The sequence below is a fragment of the Mesoplodon mirus genome, assembly GCF_964341445.2.
Source record: "Mesoplodon mirus genome assembly, chromosome: 3".
NCBI classification, from domain to species: domain Eukaryota; kingdom Metazoa; phylum Chordata; class Mammalia; order Artiodactyla; family Ziphiidae; genus Mesoplodon; species Mesoplodon mirus.
Genome location: NC_138978.1, coordinates 72,251,749 through 72,274,721, shown reverse-complemented (window position 1 = coordinate 72,274,721; position 22,973 = coordinate 72,251,749). Strand labels below are relative to the sequence as shown.

The following is a 22,973-nucleotide window of genomic DNA, read 5'->3' as shown; positions in this document are numbered from 1 at the left end:
TTTCTTCCAGGTTGTCCATTTTATTGGCATAGAGTTTCTCGTGGTAGTCTCTTAGGGTGCCTTTGTATTTCTGCGGTGTCCGTTGTAACTTCTCCATTTTCATTTCTAATTTTATTGATATGAGTCCTCTCCCTCTTTTTCTTTTGGGTCTGGTTAATGGTTTATCAATCTTGTTTATCTTCTCAAAGGACCAGCTTTTAGTTTTATTGATCTTTGTTATTGTTTTCTTTCTTTCTATTTATTTCTGAGCTGATCTTTATGATTTCTTTCCTTCTACTAACTTTGGGTTTTGTTTGTTCTTCTTTCCCTAGTTCCTTTAGGTGTAAGGTTAAATAGTTTATTTGAGATGTTTGTCGTTTCTTAAGGTAGGCTTGTATTGTTATAAACTTCCCTCTTAGAACTGCTTTTGCTGCATCCCATAGGTTTTGGATCATTGTGTTTTCATTGTCATTTATCTCAAGGTATTTTTTGATTTCCTCTTTGATTTCCTCAGTGATCTCTTGGTTATTTACTAACGTATTGTTTAGCCTCCATGTGTTTGTGTTTTTAATATTTTTCCCCTGTAATTGATTTCTAATCTCATAGCATTGCAGTTAGAAAAGATGCTTGATATGATTTCAGTTTTCTTAAATTTACTGAGGCTTGATTTGTGACCCAAGATGTGACCTATTCTGGAGAATGTTTGTTGTGCACTTGAGAAGAAAGTGTAACCTGCTGTTTTGTGATGGAATGTCCTATAAATATTAATTAAATCTATCTGGTCTATTGTATCATTTAAAGCTTGTGTTTCCTTATTAATTTTCATTTTGAATGATCTGTCCATTGGTGTAAGTGAGGTGTTAAAGTCTCCCAGTATTATTGTGTTACTGTTGATTTCCTCTTTTATAGCTGTTAGCAGTTGCCTTATGTATTGAGGTGCTCCTATGTTGGGTAAATATATATTTATAATTGTTATATCTTCTTCTTGGTTTGATCCCTTGATCATTATGTAGTGTCCTTTTTTGTGTCTTGTAATAGTCTTTCTTTTAAAGTCTATTTTGTCTGATATGAGAATTGCTACTCCAGCTTTCTTTTGATTTCCATCTGCATGGAATATCTTTTTCCATCCCCTCACTTTCAGTCTGTATGTGTCCCTAGGTCTGAAGTGGGTCTCTTATAGACAGTATATCTATGGGTCTTGTTTTTGTATCCATTTAGTGAGCCTGTGTCTTTTGGCTAGAGCATTTATTCCATTCATGTTTAAGGTAATTATCGATATGTATGTTCCTATTACTATCTTCTTAATTGTTTAGGGTCTGTTTTTGTAGGTCCTTTTCTTCTCTTGTGTTTCACATTTAGAGAATTTCTCCTAGCACTTGTTGTAGAGCCGGTTTGGTGGTGCTGAATTCTCTTAGCTTTTGCTTGTCTGTAAAGCTTTTGATTTCTCCATCAAATCTAAATGAGATTCTTGCCAGGTAGAGTAATCTTGGTTGTAGGCTCTTCCCTTTCATCACTTTAAATACGTCATGCTACTCCCTTCTGGTTTGTAGAGTTTCTGCTGAGAAATCAGCTGTTAACTTTATGGGAGTTGCCTTGTATGTTATTTGTTGTTTTTCCCTTGCTGCTTTCAATAATTTTTCTTTGTCTTTAATTTTTTCCAATTTGATTACTATGTGTCTCAGTGTGTTTCTCTTTTGGTTTATCCTGTATGGGACTCTCTGTGCTTCCTGGACTTGGGTGGCTATTTCCTTTCCCATGTTAGGGTAGTTTTTGACTATAATCTTCTCAAATATTTTCTCAGGTCCTTTCTCTCTCTCTTCTCCTTCTTGGACCCCTATAATGCAAATGTTGTTGCATTTAATGTTGTCCCAGAGGTCTCTTAGGCTGTCTTCATTTCTTTTCATTCTTTTTTCTTTATTCTGTTCCACAGCAGTGAATTCCACCATCCTTTCTTCCAGGTCACTTATCTCTTCTTCTTCCTCAGTTGTTCTGCTATTGATTCCTTCTAGTGTATTTTTCATTTCAGTTATTTTATTGTTCTTCTCTGTTTGTTTGTTCTTAAATTCTTCTAGTTCTTTTTTAAACATTTCTTGCCTCTTCTCGATCTTTGCCTCCATTCTTTTTCCGAGGTCCTGGGTCACCTTCACTATCATTATTCTGAATTCTTTTTCTGGGAGTTTGCCTATCTCCACTTCATTTAGTTGTTTTTCTGGGGTTTTATCTTGTTCCTTCATCTGGTATATAGCTCTGCCTTTTCATCTTGTCTATCTTTCTTTGAATGTGGTTTGCTTTCTGATGGGAGAGACTAGTGGTGGGTAGAGCTGGCTGTTGCTCTGGTGGGCAGAACTCAGTAAAACTTTACTCTGCTTGTCTGCTGATGGGTGGGGCTGAGTTCCCTCCTTATTGGTTGTTTGGCCTGAGGCAACCCAGCACTGGAGCTTACCCGGGCTCCTTGGCGGGGTCAATAACAGACTCCGGGAGGGCTCATGCCAAGGAACACTTCCCAGAACCTCTGCTGCCAGTTTCCTTGTCCTCACAGTGAGACACAGCCACCCCCTGCCTCTGCAGGAGACCCTCCAGCACTAGCCAGTAGGTCTGGTTCAGTCTCCTATGGGGTTACTGCTCCTTCCCCTAGGTCCCGATGCACACACTACTTTGTGTGTGCCCTCCAAGAGTTGGGTCTCTGTTTCCCCCAGTCTTGTCGAAGTCCTGCAATCAAATCCCACTAGCCTTCAAAGTCTGATTCTCTAGGAATTCCTTCTCCTTTTGTCAGGACCCCAGGTTGGGAAGCCTGACGTGGGGCTGAGAACCTTCACTCCAGTGGGTGGACTTCTGTGGTATAAGTGTTCCCCAGTTTGTGAGTCACCCACCCAGCAGTTATGGGATTTGATTTTATTGTGATTGCACCCCTCCTACCATCTCGTTGTGGCTTCTCCTTTGTCTTTGGATGTGGGGTATATTTTTTGGTGAGTTCCAGTGTCTTTCTGTGGATTAATGTTCAGCCGTTAGTTGTGATTCCGGTGCTCTCACAACAGGGAGTGAGAGCGTCCTTCCACTACGCCATCTTGAACCAATATCTCCAAGAAATCAATTCTTGATTGTCAGGTGGTAGAGAGGTGTATGGGGTGGAATATTACAGAAGGGAAAGATGAATAATAATAGGCATTTATTTACTGCTTACTGTGTTTCTGACACTTTTCAAAAAGTGCTTTATATATGCTCTCTCACTTAATCCTCAAAACAACTCTCTGAGGTATGTACTATAATTATCCCCATTTGCCAGATGAGAAAACCATGTATTATAAATATAAATTAAGTCACTGTCCCAAAGTATAAACAACAGCATGGGAGATAGGACAATGCATGTAAAATAATCAGGAAGGGGAATTCACTCAGTGGAGCTCTTGCTTTATTGTTTGAGATCAAATATGACCAGTTTAGGAAAACTGTCCTAAGAAGTTTGGACATAATACCATGTAGCTGAAGGGAATTCATTGTAAATCTCTGAATGAAGAATTGCCAGGGAAACAGGGCACACTGTCATGATTTTTGTAGCAAGGTACTATAGTACCTAATTTGCAAACTCTTTATTCATATAGAATAATACTAAATCAAATATAAATTAAAATGGGAGGAACATGGCTCCTGAAGCATAATGTGTCTTCTGTTCTACAGGAGTGTAATTTGACTGCACAAATTAACTCATGTATACACGGGTTCAAACTTCATTAACCAAAAGTAATGTAATTGGAGATAACATTTTTGAAAAGCAAAAGACAAAAGTACCCACTTTATGTGTTCATGATCACCATAAGCCTTGAGTATTATACATTCAAATTTATATTCTACAGGTTGACAAACATACTAAAATAGGACAGATTAATAGTAGCTTAAATTGCAGATATACATCAATAATATGTCTGATATAATGCCAGGAATAACAAAATGTAGCACAGAACACAGCATTTCCAAATACTATCATATATTCAACACCAGGAGAAAATTATCTTCCAATTCAATATTGCATACCTTTAACAAAATTACACGTTTAAAAATTTTTCTGTTGTGATAGTTTTTTTTTTTAAGAATTAGAAGTCTTTGTTTTTATTCAAACTTCCAGATTCAACCTTCAGCAGCCTCTTCATTTAGTAGAGCATTGACCACTAGGGGGCAGACATGACCAAGCCATTTAATATGTTTCTATTTGCTATTTCAGATTTTGAATCGAGATGCAGTATGCTCTTGAAGCCAAAGGTATATTTTCTTTAAAACTGCATATCAAACAAACAGAAAAAGTAAGAAAGAAAAAACTGACAATTCAATTTTAAGTCTCTTTTGTTTTCTTATGAGTTACCAAGTTCAAATCTTATCTTTGTTTTCAACTACAATAAAATTAAATTTACAATAGAGACTGATAGTTAATTATTACTTTTTTGTTATAAGATTGGCAATGTCCTTCAGAACCTAGGTTTGTGTTTCTAATTGCCTACACTAATAATTTAGTTATATATATTACCTAAATTTATTCTTACAACACATCTGTGAATAAAGTGTTACCATCCTCATCTGTAAGATGGGGAAATTAAAGATTTTTAAAAGATCACAAATTATGTGGCATAATAAGGGTTTAGACCCAGTTTTGTCTAATTCCAAAGTTTGTGTGTGATATTACTTCTTTTTCTCTGTGTTAATTATGAAATATACAGTACATGCGGGAAAGTACATAAAATATAAGTATTTAACTTAAAAATAATAATGAAGCAAATATCCATTTCACCACCACCCTGACCCAAACAAAGGACACTTTTAACTCCTGCAGAAGCACTAGATGAGCTACTCACCCTTCACAACACCCCCTCCACCTTAGAAGGTAATTACCATCTTCATTTTTATGATCATCATTCCCTTTCTTTTGTTTAGAACTTTTGTGAGAGTTATATAAATCTATTCATAGTGTATAGATTCATTCATGTCTTTCTCCTTTTGGTCAATATTATATTTGTAATATTTATCTATACTGTTGTACATAGTTACAGTTCTTTAGTTTTCATTGTTACATAAAATGAAATGCTCTATGTAGTATACCATAATTTATTATCTATTCTACTATTCATAGGCATGAGGGTTGTCTTCAGTTTGGGACTATTATAAATAAGGCTACTACACACATTCTTACACACATCTTTTGATTCACATATAAAAATTGTCCCTAAGATATATAACTGAGTCAAATTGCTAGTTTATCAGGTCTGTCTGCATATCTTCAACTTTATTGGAAACAAAAGTCTATTGACAGGTGAATAAACAAAGAGATGTGGTATATCCACACAATGGAATACTACTCAGCAGTAAAAAGAAGGAACTATTGACTCATGCAGCAACATAGATGAACCAGGTGGACTATTTTATTCTTTTATCCACTATTACTTGTAATACAATATTACTATATTTTTATATGTATTGATAGATATTGAATGTATAACCTTCTCAAAATGAAAAATTAGTTTCCATGGGTAATTAGTTTCCATGGGTAATACACCAAATTAGGGTGGGGGGAATCATTTCATCCTGGAGGTTCATTGTCTTTGTAAGTTTTATTTTCATTTACATCTATAAATAAGCCTGCATATCCTTTATTACACTAGATAGTTATGGTAGGGTTTTAAATGATGCTTAATACACTACACATTAATAATACTACTGTGACATTTTACCACCCTTCCCAGTAAAAATGACGTTTTCTGTATGCCATATGTTTTCCGGTAGCTGGAGAAGTCACCAGAGGCCACTGCTCTGTAAATTTTGGTTGCCTCTGGTCTGGATAAAAATACATATAAGTATATGCCAGCCATCAAAAAAAAATACCATAAATAAAAATAAGTTTTTACTGATAGAAGCTTCTAGGTAGCATCTGCTTCCCATTAGGGGGAGGTGGTTGATCCTGATCCTGTCCAATCTCAAACAATTTTATTGTGAGGAACATGACCTTGTTTTAAAAGTGGGTACACTGATTATGAGGAAGCAGCAGTAAAAGACTGCATTCCCAGTGATGGCTTGCCATACTAGGTTGACCCTAGTGTTTCCATAGCCTAAGCCTCTATTCCGCCCAGCTACTCCTTTCCCTCTCCCTCAACCCCTTTTCTTCTCTTTCAATTTCAGATAGATTCATCATCTTTTAGATGGCCTACATAGCAAGACAAGTTTCCTGAGAGAGGACTCCAGTGTCCCTATCTGAGTTAAAATTCCTCTCAGTATGGTGGTGAGCTTCCAGAAAAGCCATCTGCACTCGATTCAACACACCAAGTCTAATTCCCAAGGCTCCCAAATCTCTCTTGGTATGTTGGGACCAGTTTTAGTTAATCCACTACAAGTATAGTTGCCGTTAACTGCTTGTGCTATGAGTGTAATTCAAATATATAATAGGCACCTAAAATATTGTTATTCCTGGAGATCATCAGCTGAAACTGTTGACTCCTAGCTGCAGTTCAATTTAATAGGAATAGGCTTTTCATAATCATCCTTTTCAAAGTTTCAGAGACAAATTCCATCAGTGATACTTACTCATCAAGTGAGGCATAATTCACTCTTTTGGACACCATTCTGATTTCCTGACTACCCTACTTATTTAATGTTCCTTCCACATTCATATCTGATTTAGTCAAAAGAGAAAAGGAGACTCTGACCTACTGGAAATTCAGTGGTGGCATATCTCCCTTCAGACCCACACCGAGCTTAGAGTCACAACATATCCTTCTCAGTTTAAAGGTAGGCTCCTTCTCCAAGACATGATAAAACCAATATGATGAATATAATCAACAAAATGTGACTCAAATTAGAATTGCAACTAACTACTATTGAGGTGGATCATCAAGGGTAGTTGATGTCTTTTCAGTAAATAACTAAATCAGAGTTCTTAGGTTAGTCTTGTAGTTTGGCTTCAGTGTCATTCTCTTTCCCAGAGAGGGGAAAAATCCAGGCTCTTCTCTCTGAATTAGCAATAAGTTGGTATTATATCTGAGAGAAACAGTTAAAAGTGTTTTTCTCTCGCTCTGAGACATTCAGGAAAAAAGTGATGCAACACTATAGATTTTGTGTGCTTTCTTTCCATCTGCCACAATTCCCCCTTTGCTTTCATTTGTTACTTACTTATTACCATATTTCATTCCCTGGGTGTGTCTCTATACTGTTTACCTCAAGGGCAGATAGCTGGAATCACTCGCCAAGGCTTCCCCTTCTGTCCACTCCCATCAAGAAGGAAAGACAAGTAGTGATGGGACCATCCTACGTGTCACCAGCAGGGCAGCACTTACAGTCAATCTTAGTTAAGGATACATGAGGGGCGTCACTATCAAGTCCATTGTGTTTTTTACCAAGATGCCAGTCAAATTCAGAGAAATTGAACTAGTTTTCTGAGTATCAATGTCTCCCTTTGGTGGGATATGGTAGTGTAGTCTTGAACACAATACAGGTGAATCTGGCAAGATAAAATAAATTTTCTGCTGGATGCTCACTTCAAAGCACATATACTAAAACTGGAATGATACAGACATTAGCGTCGCCCCTGTGCAAGTATGACAGGCAAATTCGTGAAGCATTCCATATTAAAGAAAAGAAAAGACAAGAAGAGAAGGGAAGAGAAGAGAAGAGAAGAGAAGGGAAAAGAAAGAAAAGAAAAAATTTTTCTGTTGGAGTTGTGTGATTGCATCATCACTGTTATCTTTACCCCTCCATACACATAGGAACCACCCCCCAATGGTTTTTCTATGTTAGATTGACCCAGTCATGTCAGCCAATTCTTCATGCCCTTGGCATCACCAGTCTTTATCAACATATATTTTAATTACCCATTCCAGGTCTTTTTCAAACTGCTGCTATATGTGTGATACGGAATTTGGTAAGTCCATATGATGTTATGTCTCTTAGCTCATTTTTGTACACAGGCAACAGTGAAAAGTATACTTTGATTGATAAATTGTAACTTAGGAGACTGAGTTTATTCACGTTGTATTGTTCCAAATCTTTAATAGTATCCTCAGCCATGGTTACACCCAAAGGATAAGCAAAGTCAAAGTCTAACACCCAAAGGATAAGCAAAGTCAAAGCCTAATATGTGGTTATTCTAGTCAGGATGCAGTTGAAGCCACCTGGGCTACCAGTAAGGGTCCAGTGTTGTCAACTGCCATTCCGTGCTCTTGAGGAATCTTACCCAAAGTCATTTTTGCAAATTATTTTCCCATTCACAATCCGGATAGCATATTATCACATCAGCAATTTCTGTAAAAGAGGATGTCATTGTTCCATCCAATATTTATAGCTCAAGTAAAAATATCCCCATTTATTTTATGTACCCAAGGAGATAACATCCAAGGAATAGACCAATGCATCAGTCTTTGTATTCTAACCCCTTATGAGCCAGCAGCCAGGTTTTATCTGGTGGTCATTGATATGATCCATTGTAATTCTTCTACAGAATTTCCACATATGTCCATAATTTAATTTTCCTCACAGTGGTATTTTTAATTATCCAATCCTAAAGTGTTACTTCAGTAGGATAAAATTCATAGGTTCACCATTTTTAACAACAGAAACTAAGAATTCTTCTGGTCGTTCTGTCCTCTATTCCAAAGGTGGGGCTGCAACCTGTTCATGGATACCATGTACTTTCCCAGAGTCACATCTAGTTACTATTCTATTTCTATGTTATCCATCATTGGATCTGATCCATCATTATTGGAATAGCTCTCTGACATTACCTACAATATAATGGATATTTCATGTCTTTCAGTGATGGGAGCTATTTCTATCAAAGCCCAATTTCAGGACAACAAAGGTCTCTTGGAGTGACTACATCTAGCTATTGCCATCAGGTTACTTGCAGGTCCAAATATCTCAGTAGTCACCAAGTGAGAGCAGTTATAGACTTCTTCCTGAGAATTTAGTCTACATATGTCTTCATAGTAGATATTTTCAAAATAATTCATGTGACAACATTACATGGACTTGATTTTGCTACTTGAGCTATAGGTCTTCCTTTGTAAATATATAAAAGTCTCTTTTGTTCCAGATCCCATTCAAACTCAGATTTCTCTTTGGTCATTTGATATATAAAGGATAATAACATCTTAGGTACAACATATGTACCCTCCAAGATTCAAATAGCCTTAAAAGACATTGAGCCTCATTCTAAGTAGTAAGCCCTGGCATATATTATGTACTGTCTTTGGAAAGTCTCTTGTGATTACAGCCCATGTTTTTCACTCAAAATTGAACTGAATAAACTATCACAATTCTCATTTTTTCCCTGGCTTTCTTTTCTTATAGAGAAGCTATCAGGGTAGTATCATCGTTATGAAGCAACTGACTTTTGATAATGATCAAGTATAAATCTTATTAGGTTATGACAGTATACTAGAGAATATAAGTATCTTTGAGGGAGGATAGAGAATGTATACTGTTGTTAGTCCCATGAGCAAGTAAACTAATCCTGGCTTTCTTTTGATATGGGAATGGAAAACAAATTGTATAATTTGTTATTATATATATAATATGGTATATTATATGTATATACTAGATAGACATATACATACATTATTATTGGTCTCAATTCTTCACTCTCTTCTGCGGTCACACACTTGCCATGACCTCACTGGGAGAGAGGGGTGAATTTTTCAGCCCCTTGGTTTTGGTGTGCCCATATAACTCGCTTTGGCCAATGGCAAGTGAGCAGAAGTGATGATGTGTTTATTGTATGCTTAGGCTTTAAGGGACATTGCATGGCTCCCCTTGCCTTCTTGCAATTCTGCCACACAACAGGAAGAGTTGTCCCTAGGAAGCTACTGTCTTATCAGTTTCAGAATGCACAGATATGGAGTGGAACAGCCCCAGCCAACCTACCCCAGCAGCCATAGCCTGAAGTATAACCTTTCAGCTGAGCCCAAGCTGGGATAACCAACCTTCAGCCAGACTCAGACACAGATGATAATAAGAGATTCTTATTGAAGGCACTAAAGTTTCACGTGGCTTCTTAGGCACTGAGAGTTAACAAAAAATAAAGTACTGATAGGTCAAATCTCTTATATCTCTCATTTAAAATATTTAATTAAGTACCTAATTTGAACTTGTGGATTTAAGTTGAAATCTTAATACATTTTCATCATATATTGGGAAATTTAGAATAACTTTAGGTTCACTATGATTCTAAGACCAAGATACTAGATCTATAAGAATCTTTTAGTACTCAGGAAGATTTGGTCAAACAATAGAATTGATAAAATAAGAAATTAAATATATTAAATTTGAGATGAAGTTTTAAAAATTTGGAAGTCGACTCATTAAATTTTTAGAAAAAAACAAAACCTTTTTCAAATGTCTTTTAAAAGGGGTTGGTATTATCGATTAAAGCTAAACATGTACACACTCCATGACACAGCAATTCTGTCCTAGATATATACCCAACAGAAATGTTTCCATATGTTCTCCAAAGGCATATGCTGGAATGTTTATAGTGACACTATTTGTAATAGGGACAAACTGGAAACTCCCTAGCTGCTCATCAAAGGTAGAATAGAAGAGAATGAATAATCTTTATCATTGTACAATAATATAAATTAAATACATTATCATATTAAAATTAGACTCAGAAGAATAAATAATGCATAATACTATTTATGTGAGGAATAAATAAGAACAAGATCAATATACCCAATTAAAAGTCAGAATAGTGGGTATACTAGGTATGATCATAGATAATGTTGCAATTAAAGGTCTGAACAGTGAATATCCTAGATAACTAGACCTGGCATAAACGGGACTTATTTTGTGCTGGTGATGTTCTCTTTCTTATGTGAGTTCTAATTTCATGGATTTGTAAAGTTTGTAAAAATATATCCAGCTATATATTGCACTTTTGAACCATGCACTTTTTATGAGTATATGGTACTTTAATAAAATACTTTTTATTAAAGTTTAAAAAGTTTTTCTTAATTTAACCATTTTAGACTTACTAATAAGATTTTTTAGCAAACTTTTTAATCTAAATGAGGAACTAGATACAAAACTTCCTGATCTATGAGATACATATTATGGTGCCTCTCCAGCTCAGTTAATCCAACAGTAGCCATGTCCATGATTAAATTTCTTCTAATAATAATAAATCACTCTTCCTGGGCAGACATGACCTAAGATGGGCTGATCATACTTCCTTGCTCTTCTTGGTAAAGTAATTATTCCTGGGGGAGGGAGGTTAGGTGCATGACTTGAGCTAGATCAATTGCAGTCGTTTTGGGGGAGTATTTCACAATGAAACTAGAAAAGAAAAGTCCTTTCTTTTCAGGTCACAAGACTGAATGAATGTCAGCCTGAAGCTTGGACTCAAAAGATGAAGGATTTATCAAGATTGCTAGCGTGAGAGAATGACAGTAATATACAGAAAGAAGGAATCAAAAGGCTGTGGTGTATATGTGTGTGTGTATGTGTGTGTGTGTGTGTGTGTGTGAGAGAGAGAGAGAGAGAGAGAGAGAGAGAGAGAAAGAATAGCTTTTGAATAGCTTTTGAATCCTTAGATTCAACAATTCCTGACGCCAATTCAATTCAATCCCAGCCTTTTCTGTTGTTGGATTACTTGATCCAGTACTATAGTCCTCTTTTTTATTCATGTAGTTCAGGTTGAGTTTTGTCACTTGAAATTAAAATAGTCGTAATTGACAGAGTAATCAAACTATAGTCCCTCTCAGTTTTGGTCCTCTGGAACTCATTAATATTAATTGCCACATCCTTGAAGAAGTGTTCAGATATTCAAATAAAAATGGCTTTAGGGGGCTTCCCTGGTGGCGCAGTGGTTGAGAGTCCGCCTGACGATTCAGGGTACACAGGTTCGTGCCCCAGTCCGGGAAGATCCCACATGCCATGGAGCGGCTAGGCCCGTGAGCCATGGCCACTGAGCCTGCGCGTCCGGAGCCTGTGCTCCACAACGGGAGAGGCCACAACAGTGAGAGGTCCGCGTACCGCAAAAAAAAAAAAAAAGAAGAAGTAACATAAGAAAGCAAAATTAAGATGACTTGGTTGAAGATCAGAAGATGCTGACAAGTCATATTAAAATAAGCTTTGCCAGAATCACATGCACATACCACACACACTCAAGTGAGATTCGGGTTTTACAAAAAGAAACTTTAATTTTTCACAGATACAGCACAAAATTTTAAAAGAAATTATACTTTTTTTTACAATTAATGACTTTAAATTGTCCTGTTCCTCTTTGTAGGTATTATGATCTTGTATGTGTAACTTCATTCCAGACTTAAATAAAATACCCCCCTCAGGTTCAACTACTTCTCTTTTTCCTATGTTTTCTCATCTCATACTGTTTACTCTTCTATGATGAGATTAAAAACTTTTTAATATGCAAAGCATTCACTTATTTTCTTTACTTACACCTGATCATTTCTTTCCTCTGATCTCTTAGTAAAGAGAAACAAAGTATTCTTCATGGATTATTTAGGGAAAATCAACCAGTAGGAAGAAGAAACATTGGGCTACAGGAGGTCTAAGCCAACCCTGACTTTGGGAATGCATGCACCATGAGGAAGAGAAGGAATAGAAAAACCAAGATGGCAGAGTCAGGACAGCAATAGTAGTAGTGTGAGAGTTTTGCAGGAGTTTGTGAGTGAGAGAGAACTAGAGATGATATGATACTCTGATTTGCCACAAGCTAAAATAAGATTTGAGTTTAGATTGATACTTCTGTCTGATCTTTGATTGGAACAGTGTAGTGTGTACTATGCACAGGCTGATAACAGAAAATACACATAACACTAAAATCTGAGGTCGTAAACAGTAAAGGCACACACCTCTACCCAGAACTGACCACTCTGCATTAAGAGGGACTTTGACAAGGGAGAGGCATTGAAAAGTTAAGTCAATAACAGTGGAAGTATAAGGTCTGAAGGAAGAACCAATAATCAAAGATCACATCTGATCAGAAACAATGCTGAGCCAATCCCATTCTGGGTCCCAAGCAGCAAAGCCCGTTTTAACAGAAGAGGGCAAGGATACTGTTTGGGGTGTTCAGACAGTGGGAATGACTGAGGTCAATCATTTCAAATATTTCATTTTAAAATAAGACAAGGGGGATGAGAAGTAGTATAGATCCTCTAGGATGTACCCAAACCAGAAGTAGCCATGTAGCTGACACCTTCAAGCTTCTACACCTCAAGAACATCTACTTGTTTCCTCAAGAGGCAAGTCCTCTAAGAAGTCATCTGCAGCCCACAGCATCTGTCTCAATGCAGAGAAGTTCAGAACGTCCATGACAGGCTCCAGCTCCCACTCTCAGGTATAATTACTAACCACAAAGATGTCAGAAAGAGCAAATCCAAGTTCTCTGTGAACTACCTCTAGCTGCAATACAGAATTTAAAACCCAGAAATCTTAAAACAGTGGAAAATACAATTTTATGTTGATATAAATTATGAAAGCAATATCAAAAAGTAGGAACTTGTCAATACTTGTCCTGTTGGAGAATGTGGAGACAGAGATCTGGCCCCATAAAGGGATTTCTTCAAGAACTTCGCAAGTCAAGTTCTAATATCACTGCTAATTTTCATTTAGAACACACATAATAGATTCAATATGAATTGCAAACTAAAGATAATAGATCTATACAAACTACTCTGATAGAAGGATTTTTGTTTGTTTGTTTGTTTGCTTGGTCTTTTTTGCAGTATGCGGGCCTCTCACTGTTGTGGCCCCTCCTGTTGCAGAGCACAGGCTCCAGATGCGCAGGCTCAGCGGCCATGGCTCACGGGCCTAGCCGCTCTGTGGCATGTGGGATCTTCCCGGACCGGGGCACGAACCCGTGTCCCCTGCATGGGCAGGCAGACTCTCAACCACTGCGCCACCAGGGAAACCCCTGAAATAGAAGAATTTTTAACACCCTTATATTAGAATCTATCATTTCCTTCAGTTTCCTTTTAAAGGTTATTCTCAGGATAAGTCTATTTTACTAGACTAGTTTAATGTTGATGTTTAATTCATGCTTAGACTAGTTTATTTGTGGAACCACACTGCCTGGGTTCAAAGTAGGGCTCTGTCACTTCCTAGCATTGTCAGTAAACTGGCAAATACTTTACTCTGTGTGCTTTTGTTTACTTATCTATCAAATGTGGTAATGACAGTACCCATCTCATAAGGTTGTTATAAGTATTGAATAAGAAAATCTATCACAGAGAATGGCATGGACATATATACACTACCAGACGTAAAATAGATAGCTAGTGGGAAGCAGCCGCATAGCACAGGGAGATCAGCTCAGTGCTTTGTGACCACCTAGAGGGGTGGGATAGGGAGGGTGGGAGGGAGGGAGATGCAAGAGGGAAGAGATATGGGAACATATGTATATGTATATCTGATTCACTTTGTTATAAAGCAGAAACTAATACACCATTGTAAAGCAACTTTACTCCAATAAAGATGTTAAAAAATGAAAATCTATCACATATTTAGTGCTCAACAAATATTAGCTATCATTATATCTTCTCAACTGTTGTTTCCACCTCCAGGTTCCTTTTGACTCCAGTCTATTCTGCACATGGGCAGCAGATTAATTTTTGTGAAGCTTAACTTTGGTCACATCATTACTCTTTCAAAAAAAAATTGCTGTGATTCCACATAATGCACCTAATTAATAAAACCACTTCATGCACATGTACCTTTCTCTCCCCCCTCCAAAGATCCAGCCCTCTGCTAAACTAAATGACTCCATGCTTCCCATACACACTCCTTTTTCCTTTATTGATGTATTGACTTATGCTGCCCCCAGGGCCTCAATATTTTCACCTTTTTGTCCCTTCACTTCCTGAAGTAGTCATCGTCCTTGAAAGTCATTTCCCAGTACCACCCAAGTAATGAAATCTTCCCCCATCCACTTTAATACAATTTTTTCCTTCTCTAAACTTTCAAGCATATTATTTTTAATCATTTATATTTATCATACTCAATCATATCATATTCTTTTGTCAATTTTTTCTTATACTACCCCCCATCCCTTCACCTCTACCTATAAAATCATATGCTTTTTAGCACAGGGAAATTGTTTTAATTATCTGTGTATTTGATTAGAGACTATCACACTGGCTTGGTCATTCAAGGTAATCAATAAATATTAGTTGAATTGAACCAAACTGAATTAAATTATAATAAATGGAATTATCTGTGTCAGTGTAAAGATAAATATGTATTTAACTTTTAAAACTTGGGAAATGAATCTGAATTATCCCAAGCAATTGTTTTAATTCTTCTTAAACTCAGTAGGTATTTATTTTTATTTTTATTTTTATACGCAGTAATATATCATTATAGTGACATAGTACCCCGGAAAATGTGTTTACAAATGGCATCATGCATTACTTTGAGTTTCACAGGCACACATCTGTATATGTCTATAAGGTCACCTTTTGTAATCAGATCCAAGTTATCCACATGAGTGAGCAACACCACATGGACCACACCTATGCCGAAAAGATCCATATTGTTTTCATTATTATAGAAAACATCAGTAGTTTTCATTTAATCAGCTATCTGTTATGGGATAGGCTATCTATGGAGCAATTTCAGAGACTTGGGAAGGTTCCCTATCCCCCACAAAAACAATCCCCCTTAACTACTCATTCATAACTGGAATTCCTTTGACACAGGAAGTTTCCTTCATTGCCTCTTATGGGAAAAGACAAGGCTTCAAATGAAACCACCTCTTGGAAGAGGTAACTAAAATGTATGCTATAATATTACTGATTGATTTCATATCCTGTCCAAACAGTTGTGTTTTTATGGAAACTAGAGAAAAGACCAAGAGGACTCTAAAAAAACAAGATGGCAGAGAAGAGGCCTCAAGAAGGAGATGGAATTTGTCAAAACATCACAAATAAATTGCTCCAATGTCCCAAACAGAATGGATAACAGAGCCAAGAAATGCTAGTGAGGCACCCTAATTCCCTAATCCTATTTACCTTCTCCAAAGCCTTTATGATACCTCTCCCTACTCAACATCTTACTTTACTGCCTCTTTTTCTTACTGAAATGTTCTTTTCCACTCTCCAATCCTTTCAGACACAAAGGGGAAATTTAGGACTCTTGGTAAATAAATGTATGCTGGGATACCATGGTAGCAGATAGTGAGAACTGCACTAAGCTCTTCATCTATATTATTTTGTTTAATCTTTACAATAAATCTCTGAGGTAGGAGCTATTATTGTACTAATTTTATAGATCAGAAAATTGAGGCACAGAGTTTGAGCCACCTGCAGAAAGTCACACAGCTAGTGAGTGATTGATTTGATTGAATCACACTGATTAACCAGGGAATATTCACATATGCAACTTCTTAAATTCTTCCTCCTGTCCCCTGTGTATAACTGATTCACTTTGTTATAAAGCAGAAACTAACACACCATTGTAAAGCGATTATACTCCAATTAAAACGTTTTAAAAAATGTAATTATGAATTCTGTTCTTGTCACTCTTCTAATAAACCTATCATGTTCCTTCAAAAAAATAAAAGAAATAAAAAAAATAAGAAAGGCTGGATAGATTTATTTGAATAATTTTTTGAACAAACTGTTATAAAAGGTGCATGATACTTAAAAGAGATATAGAAATGGGTAATATTTGATAAATTAAGAGCAGCTATTACTTTCAAATGTGATAAGCATATCATGGCTATGTTTAATAAAAGACACATATGACCTTATGTGTATATATGTATTTATATGTATTTAAATGCATATTCATTTATGGATGAAATATTATGATTTCTCAGATCTTCTTCCACATAATACAGGAGAGGAGAAAGTGGGTAGGCACAGATGAAACAAGATTGACTATAGATAAAAAATTGTTAAAACTATGTAAATTCAAATTCATTAAATTGTTTTGTCCACTTTTGCATAGGTTTAACATTCTCTAAATAAATATTTCTTTTAAAGAATATTTTAAAATAAAATTAACTACCTCTACAAGATAACTTTAAATTAAAGAATGAAAGAAGTTTGCATGAATATAAAAATAAAGCATTCTCTGTTTCTGGATAAAAACACTGGATATGTAAAGTTGTGTATCAACATTCAATATACAATTTTAATGTAATTTCAATCAAAGCACCAACAAATCAAACACAAATACAAACAATCAAATAAAACACTAACAAATTCATTTAGAAAAGGAAAAGTATATGTATAAAATAGTCCAAAACATGTGAGAAATGAATAATGAATATGACATCCAGGTGGTTATCAAGACATAATTGATTGCTATGGCAATTAAAACAATTAGACAATACGGTAATAAAAGTAATATTATAAAGGAACTGAAAAATACATTAAAGGACAAACTATAGATTGCAAAAATAAATACCCATATTTAGAAGGGAAAGATACAACATTCAATAAAAGATGTTAGCACATTCACCTATTCATTTGGAACAAGGTGAATTAATAATTAACTTAAGATCTAAATGTTTATAAAAAGGAACCGGAAAGTTTTTTTAAAAGGCAGACTAAAGTAGCTTTTCTCTTTAATCTCTTCCTTCCTCTTGCCTGGAACACCGACAGTGCTTAGCATGAACATCTAGAGAACATAAAGATGAAAACCAGATGTCTTAGTCAGCTTGGGCTGCTATAACGAGTTACTGTATTGGGTTAGTTAAGCAACAAACTTTTATTTCTCATAGTTCTGGAAGCTAGGAAATCCAAGATCAAGGTGCCGGTAAATTTTGTGTGTGGTTAGACCCTGGTGTGTAGACAGCCACCTTCTTGATGTGTCCTCATATGGCTGCAAGAGAGGTCATCTCTCTTGTGTCCTTTCTCATAAGGGCACTAATTGCATTCATGAGGGCTTCACCGTCATGACCTAATCACTTCCCAAACTTGCTCTGTCTCCAAACATCATCACACTATGGATTAAGGCTTCAACATGTGAATGGAGGGTGGGGGGCAAACATTACATCCATAGCCTTATGCTGAGAATCTCAGAACAGAAAGTCAGAAGGACACATGAAGTTAATAACCTTCCACACTTGCCCAAAGTGGCCTACCTTCAAACTTTCTGTTACATAAGAAAAATCACCCTTGTGAGTAAATTGATGTAGTTAGACTTCTGTTTCACATAGCCAAAAGCAACTGAATGTATAACAACATTCAAAGTTGTTATAACAACTATGAGAGAAGAAACCTATGGATGTTTTAATTCTTTATAAAATAAAATATCAAAAAGCAGAAAAATATCTTGAACAAGTGTAGTTTAATAAAATAAATGCCAGTGCACTAAACTAGAGTCTAATATTGTTGATAGTGGGCAAAAATAAACATTTCAAGTATCAATTATACTTTCTCAATAATTAGTCAAATCTTACCTGGTATCTGTCAGGAATGCAGCCTTCTAAGATATAGGGTATGTCATCCATGCACAGCCCTTCTTCTTTCTCACTCAGCCCCATTGAGTCACACAGAATAAATGGCAGCGTGTTGCCATTCTTCCCATCCTTAATGAAATATGTTCTGTACTGCAGAGGGAAAAAAAGCAACTTTAAAAGTTCATTTTCTAAAAAACTGTAAATTGAAATGAAGTGTACATGTAATGAAATTGATCAGCAAAAGACTTCAAATATAATTAACTTGAACAAAGAAGCAAAGGCTGAGTGACCTAGAATAGACTCATCTTTTCAGATACCCCAGTTGTCTTAGACCCCACCAAAGCCTGGTTTGTTACATGGCCTCAGAAAACAGACTTCACTGAGTCGAAAAAGCTAGACTTCCCGGCTCCAATTGGACCCAAAAGCAGAATTCGTATTTGGTGAACCAGGTCTCCATATGGTTCATAAGTTCTTATAGCAGACAATAAGCTCTCCTTGAGCCTGTTTAGACAAGACAATTTTAACAGTTGACTAAGGTCAGGTCACAAGACTCGACCATAAATTTTCCTAGAATTCAGTCTCTTTTCTCATATGTTATTATTTATTTTTGATTAACATCTTGTATAAAAAGACATGAAAATATCCTATCTCAAATCCTATTGTAAAAGAAGTAAAAGTAACAGTTTTAACTAAAGCCAATCAGACATAAAACTTTCAGATTTAAGCATATATAAACCTTGGAATAAACAGCAATTATGTTAAACATGAAGATAAATTATCAATAATAAACTTCAAAAACCACAACATAATACGTGACTTTTGAGGTTTATAGAAGTAGAAAATTTCTAACATGTTCTTGAAGTTCATGATAGGTATTCCTCACCTGCCAACCACCCCTGCTGTGAAGTAGTTGAAACCAACCATAGCTGTAAGAATTCTAAGCAAAAGTGTAGACATTCAGACAAATAATTATTTCCTTTCAAGTATATAAAAACATTAGAAATGTCTTTCATACACTCAGTATTCTTTTTGTTTTAACATTACTATTATGAAATATTTTATGATTATAAATATAACTTGTTCTTGGTGATCCACAAGTTATCTGCTATAATTTGTGCTATGAATTTTATTGACAAAACCTATAATAGAATAAGTCTAAGATAATGAATAGAATAATAGAACATTAAGAACATTTACTTACTCAGTGATCCCATCCATCCTCCTTTTGTCCAATAAATCTAGAGAAATAATCAAAGAATAATGAAGATTACAAGTTGTTGAACGACTGGCAATGAATGAATGCCATTAAATCACTAGGAAAAAATATAAAAATAGCCTTTCTGTAGGAACAGTGCAGTATGATGAAAAGCAAGTGGAGAAAATTATGGGAAATGTTAATATATTTCATTTGAAGAATCCAGAACTAGACTCAATGTAGGCACTGCAAGACTATAGTGTCAGCAGATCTTTTCTCACCAAATTACTCAGCAGTAGTGGGTGGCCCACTCCAACATGAGAGATGAGGGCTGGAGTCCTCTCTGAATCAGAGAAGCAAGGTCTAGAGGCATCGACAGGCTAGGGAAAGACTGGAAACACTCTAAAATATTTTCTCCTCCATAAATCCAATAGGTCTGAAAGGGATAATGAGCAAGGACACACAAATCAAAAAACCACAGGCACCAGATTTTCTCCAAAGCCTACTATCAACAATTGGGCTTCCTGGAACTTCCAATCCAACTGATTTTCTTCTTGGTACAGAAGAGAATGTAGTACTTGTGCATAGCCAATCAGAGCACAGTGAGTGGTTCAGGGGTGGGCTTAGGTCTTCATTTGAACCAATGAGACTAAGGCCCAGAATTCTTTTGTTTCTTGGAAAGATATAATCTTTTTTTTTAAAATAAATTTATTTGTTTGTTTGTTTGTTTTTAATTTTTGGCTGTGTTTGGTCACCCTTGCTGTGTGCAGGCTTTCTCTAGTTGCGGTGAGTGGGGCTACTCTTCCTTGCAGTGCACAGGCTTCTCATTGTGGTGGCTTCTCTTGTTGCAGAGCACGAGCTCTAGGCACACAGGCTTCAGTAGCTGTGGCATGTGAGCTCTTGAGCGCAGGCTCAGTAGTTGTGGCGCACGAGCTTAACTTCTCCACGGCGTGTGGGATCTTCCCAGGCCAGGGCTCGAACACGTGTCCCTTGTATTGGCAGGCAGATTCTTAACCACTGCACCACCAGGGAAGCCCTGGAAAGAGATACTCTTTTATGGTGGATTTAAAACTGAAAGGATTAGGTGTAGAGATGCTGGTAATTCTCTAAACAACAAAAAAAATAATACTGTGTGGAACATTTATAAATATAGCTGTATGTATGGTTACAAAGAAAGCCTCTTTAAATTACCAAAAGTAGAAATAGTGAAGAACTGCATTTAATGACGGCAATATAATAAAACTGGAAAAGAACAAGCATAAACAAAAAGAAGGGCAATGTCTTAGGGTTTTACAAATCACTTTTTAGATACTTTAACATCCAAAAGGAAATTAAAAATCACAATAGTAAATATATAGGAAATAACAAAAATATAAATGCTTCTTATCAATCTTGGGATAAAAGTACCTTTCATGAATACCAGGAAAGAAGGAAAGGAATAGAAAAGAATAGAGGGGAACAAACCTTAGAAATATAAGAATATATTAATAACAAAAAGACAAATTCATAAATTGAAAAAAGGGATAAATTAATATAGTAATTAATTAATTTAAAATATGAAATAAATAAATTACTAACTAGTCTAATCAAAGAAAGCCAAATTCACAAAATGTCACACCACAGGTCACATACCAGAATGGCTACATATTGTAAAACCAGTGATAAAAGTTTTGGGGAAAGATTTAGAGTGACAGAAAGTCTCATACACTGCTTGTAGTGGAATGGTATGACAGTGTTGGAAAACTTTATCAGTATCTACCGAAACTGAAAATATACATACCCAATGACCCAGAAATTTCATACTTATACTCTTTAAAAAATTATGTATATACATGAACCAAAAGACACGCAGAAGAATATTTATAGCAGTATTATTTGTGATAGCTCCAAACTGGAAAACCCAAATGGTCACCAAAAGTGATTTGATTTTTTTTAAAGTGTGATGGAATCATTACAATGGAATATTATATAAAAATTAAAAGGAAAAAATTACTACTACATATAATACTATGGATGAATCACTAGGGAGTTATAAGTTAAAATAGCTGTCCTGGGATACATTCACTTACTTTACCAGGGAAAGAAAAAAAAAAAAAAGTGACTGGGACTAATTTTCTTATAAATATGCTAATAATCTTGTCTCCTGGGAAATAAACTAATGATATTTGCTACAAGGAGAGTACTTAGCTCTTGAATGTCTTTGACAGGATGTTCCTGGCTAAGAATTACTTACAGTAAATAAATCCAGATTTTATGGATTTATGAGGCATGTCTTCCCAGAAATGTCACATAAGCTGATTGTCTCAGTCTGCTCAGGCTGCTGTACATATTACCATGGACTGGGTGGCTTAAACAACAGAAAATTATTTCTCGCATTCTGGAGGCTAAGTCCAAGATCCAGGTGTGGGCAAAGCAGGTTTCATTCTGAGACCTTTCCTCTTGGCTTGTAGGAAAGTGGCTACCATCTTGCTATGTGCTTGCAAGTCCTTTTCTTGTGGATTCGTGGGGAGAGGGAAAAAGCTCCCTGGTGTCCCTTCTTATATGGAAACTGACTTTATCCCTATCAGATTAAGGTCCCATTCTTATGACCTCACTTAACCTTAATTACTTTCTAGAGACCCTGTCTCCATGTATACTCACACAGGAGGTTAGGGCTTCAACATGCCTTAATCGTAATTCGGGAGCCCATATCACTGGCATATAAATGTTCCATAATCTAACCACTCTTCAATATGTAAGGTGGCCCACAAACTTCATTTAAAAACCCTGCCTTTTGTTCTTAGCCAGAAAACGTATGTCTAATATGGGAAGGAAAAAATTAGGAGCCACACAGAATATCTTGGTACTCTTCCTGACTTCTCTGAGATTTTTGATAGCCTTTATTCTTGAAATTATTAGTAAAACTTGATACTCGGTAAGACATCTGATTTGCAGAGGTCTGATTTTATAATCCAATCCATTGTATTAGCCCAACCTCTCACGCATAATATTGAATGAAAGAGGCCAGACACAGAAGAACAAACACTTTGGTATAGTTCCAGTTATACAAAATTGAAAAATTATAAGTATTAATTAATGTTACTATGAGCCAGAATAATTGTTACCTTTGGTTAGTAATAACTGAGAGGAGTCATAAAGGAGTCTTCTGAAACAATGGTAATAATCTATTTCTTCATCCGAGTACTGGTTACATGACTGTCCAATTTATAAAAGTTTGTCAGTTGGTACACTGATCAATTGTGCATTTCTGTTTATATATTATACTTCAATAAAAAGTTTACTTAACTGATCAGTTAGGGTCAACATCATGATGTATCCATGTAAATTTATCAGACTTCAACAACAACAACAAAAAGTTTTAAGCTGTTTGGGGCAGCCAGAAGAAAGATCAAATCACTC

The 22,973-nt window shown here is 35.9% G+C and overlaps 1 protein-coding gene across 1 annotated transcript in view; it reads right to left on the bottom strand.

The window, feature by feature from the left end:
- The window catches only part of LOC309799151 (interferon-induced protein 44-like), a gene marked incomplete at its 3' end in the record, with an annotated part of 28,855 nt that overhangs the window by 4,167 nt on the left and 1,715 nt on the right, over nt 1–22,973 (bottom strand). The window contains 8 exon segments of the mRNA XM_082612146.1: nt 13,200–13,305; nt 13,309–13,374; nt 15,382–15,482; nt 17,565–17,595; nt 18,380–18,529; nt 18,685–18,741; nt 18,745–18,880; nt 19,581–19,617. Coding sequence (XP_082468272.1) covers nt 13,200–13,305; nt 13,309–13,374; nt 15,382–15,482; nt 17,565–17,595; nt 18,380–18,529; nt 18,685–18,741; nt 18,745–18,880; nt 19,581–19,617 — 684 coding nt within the window.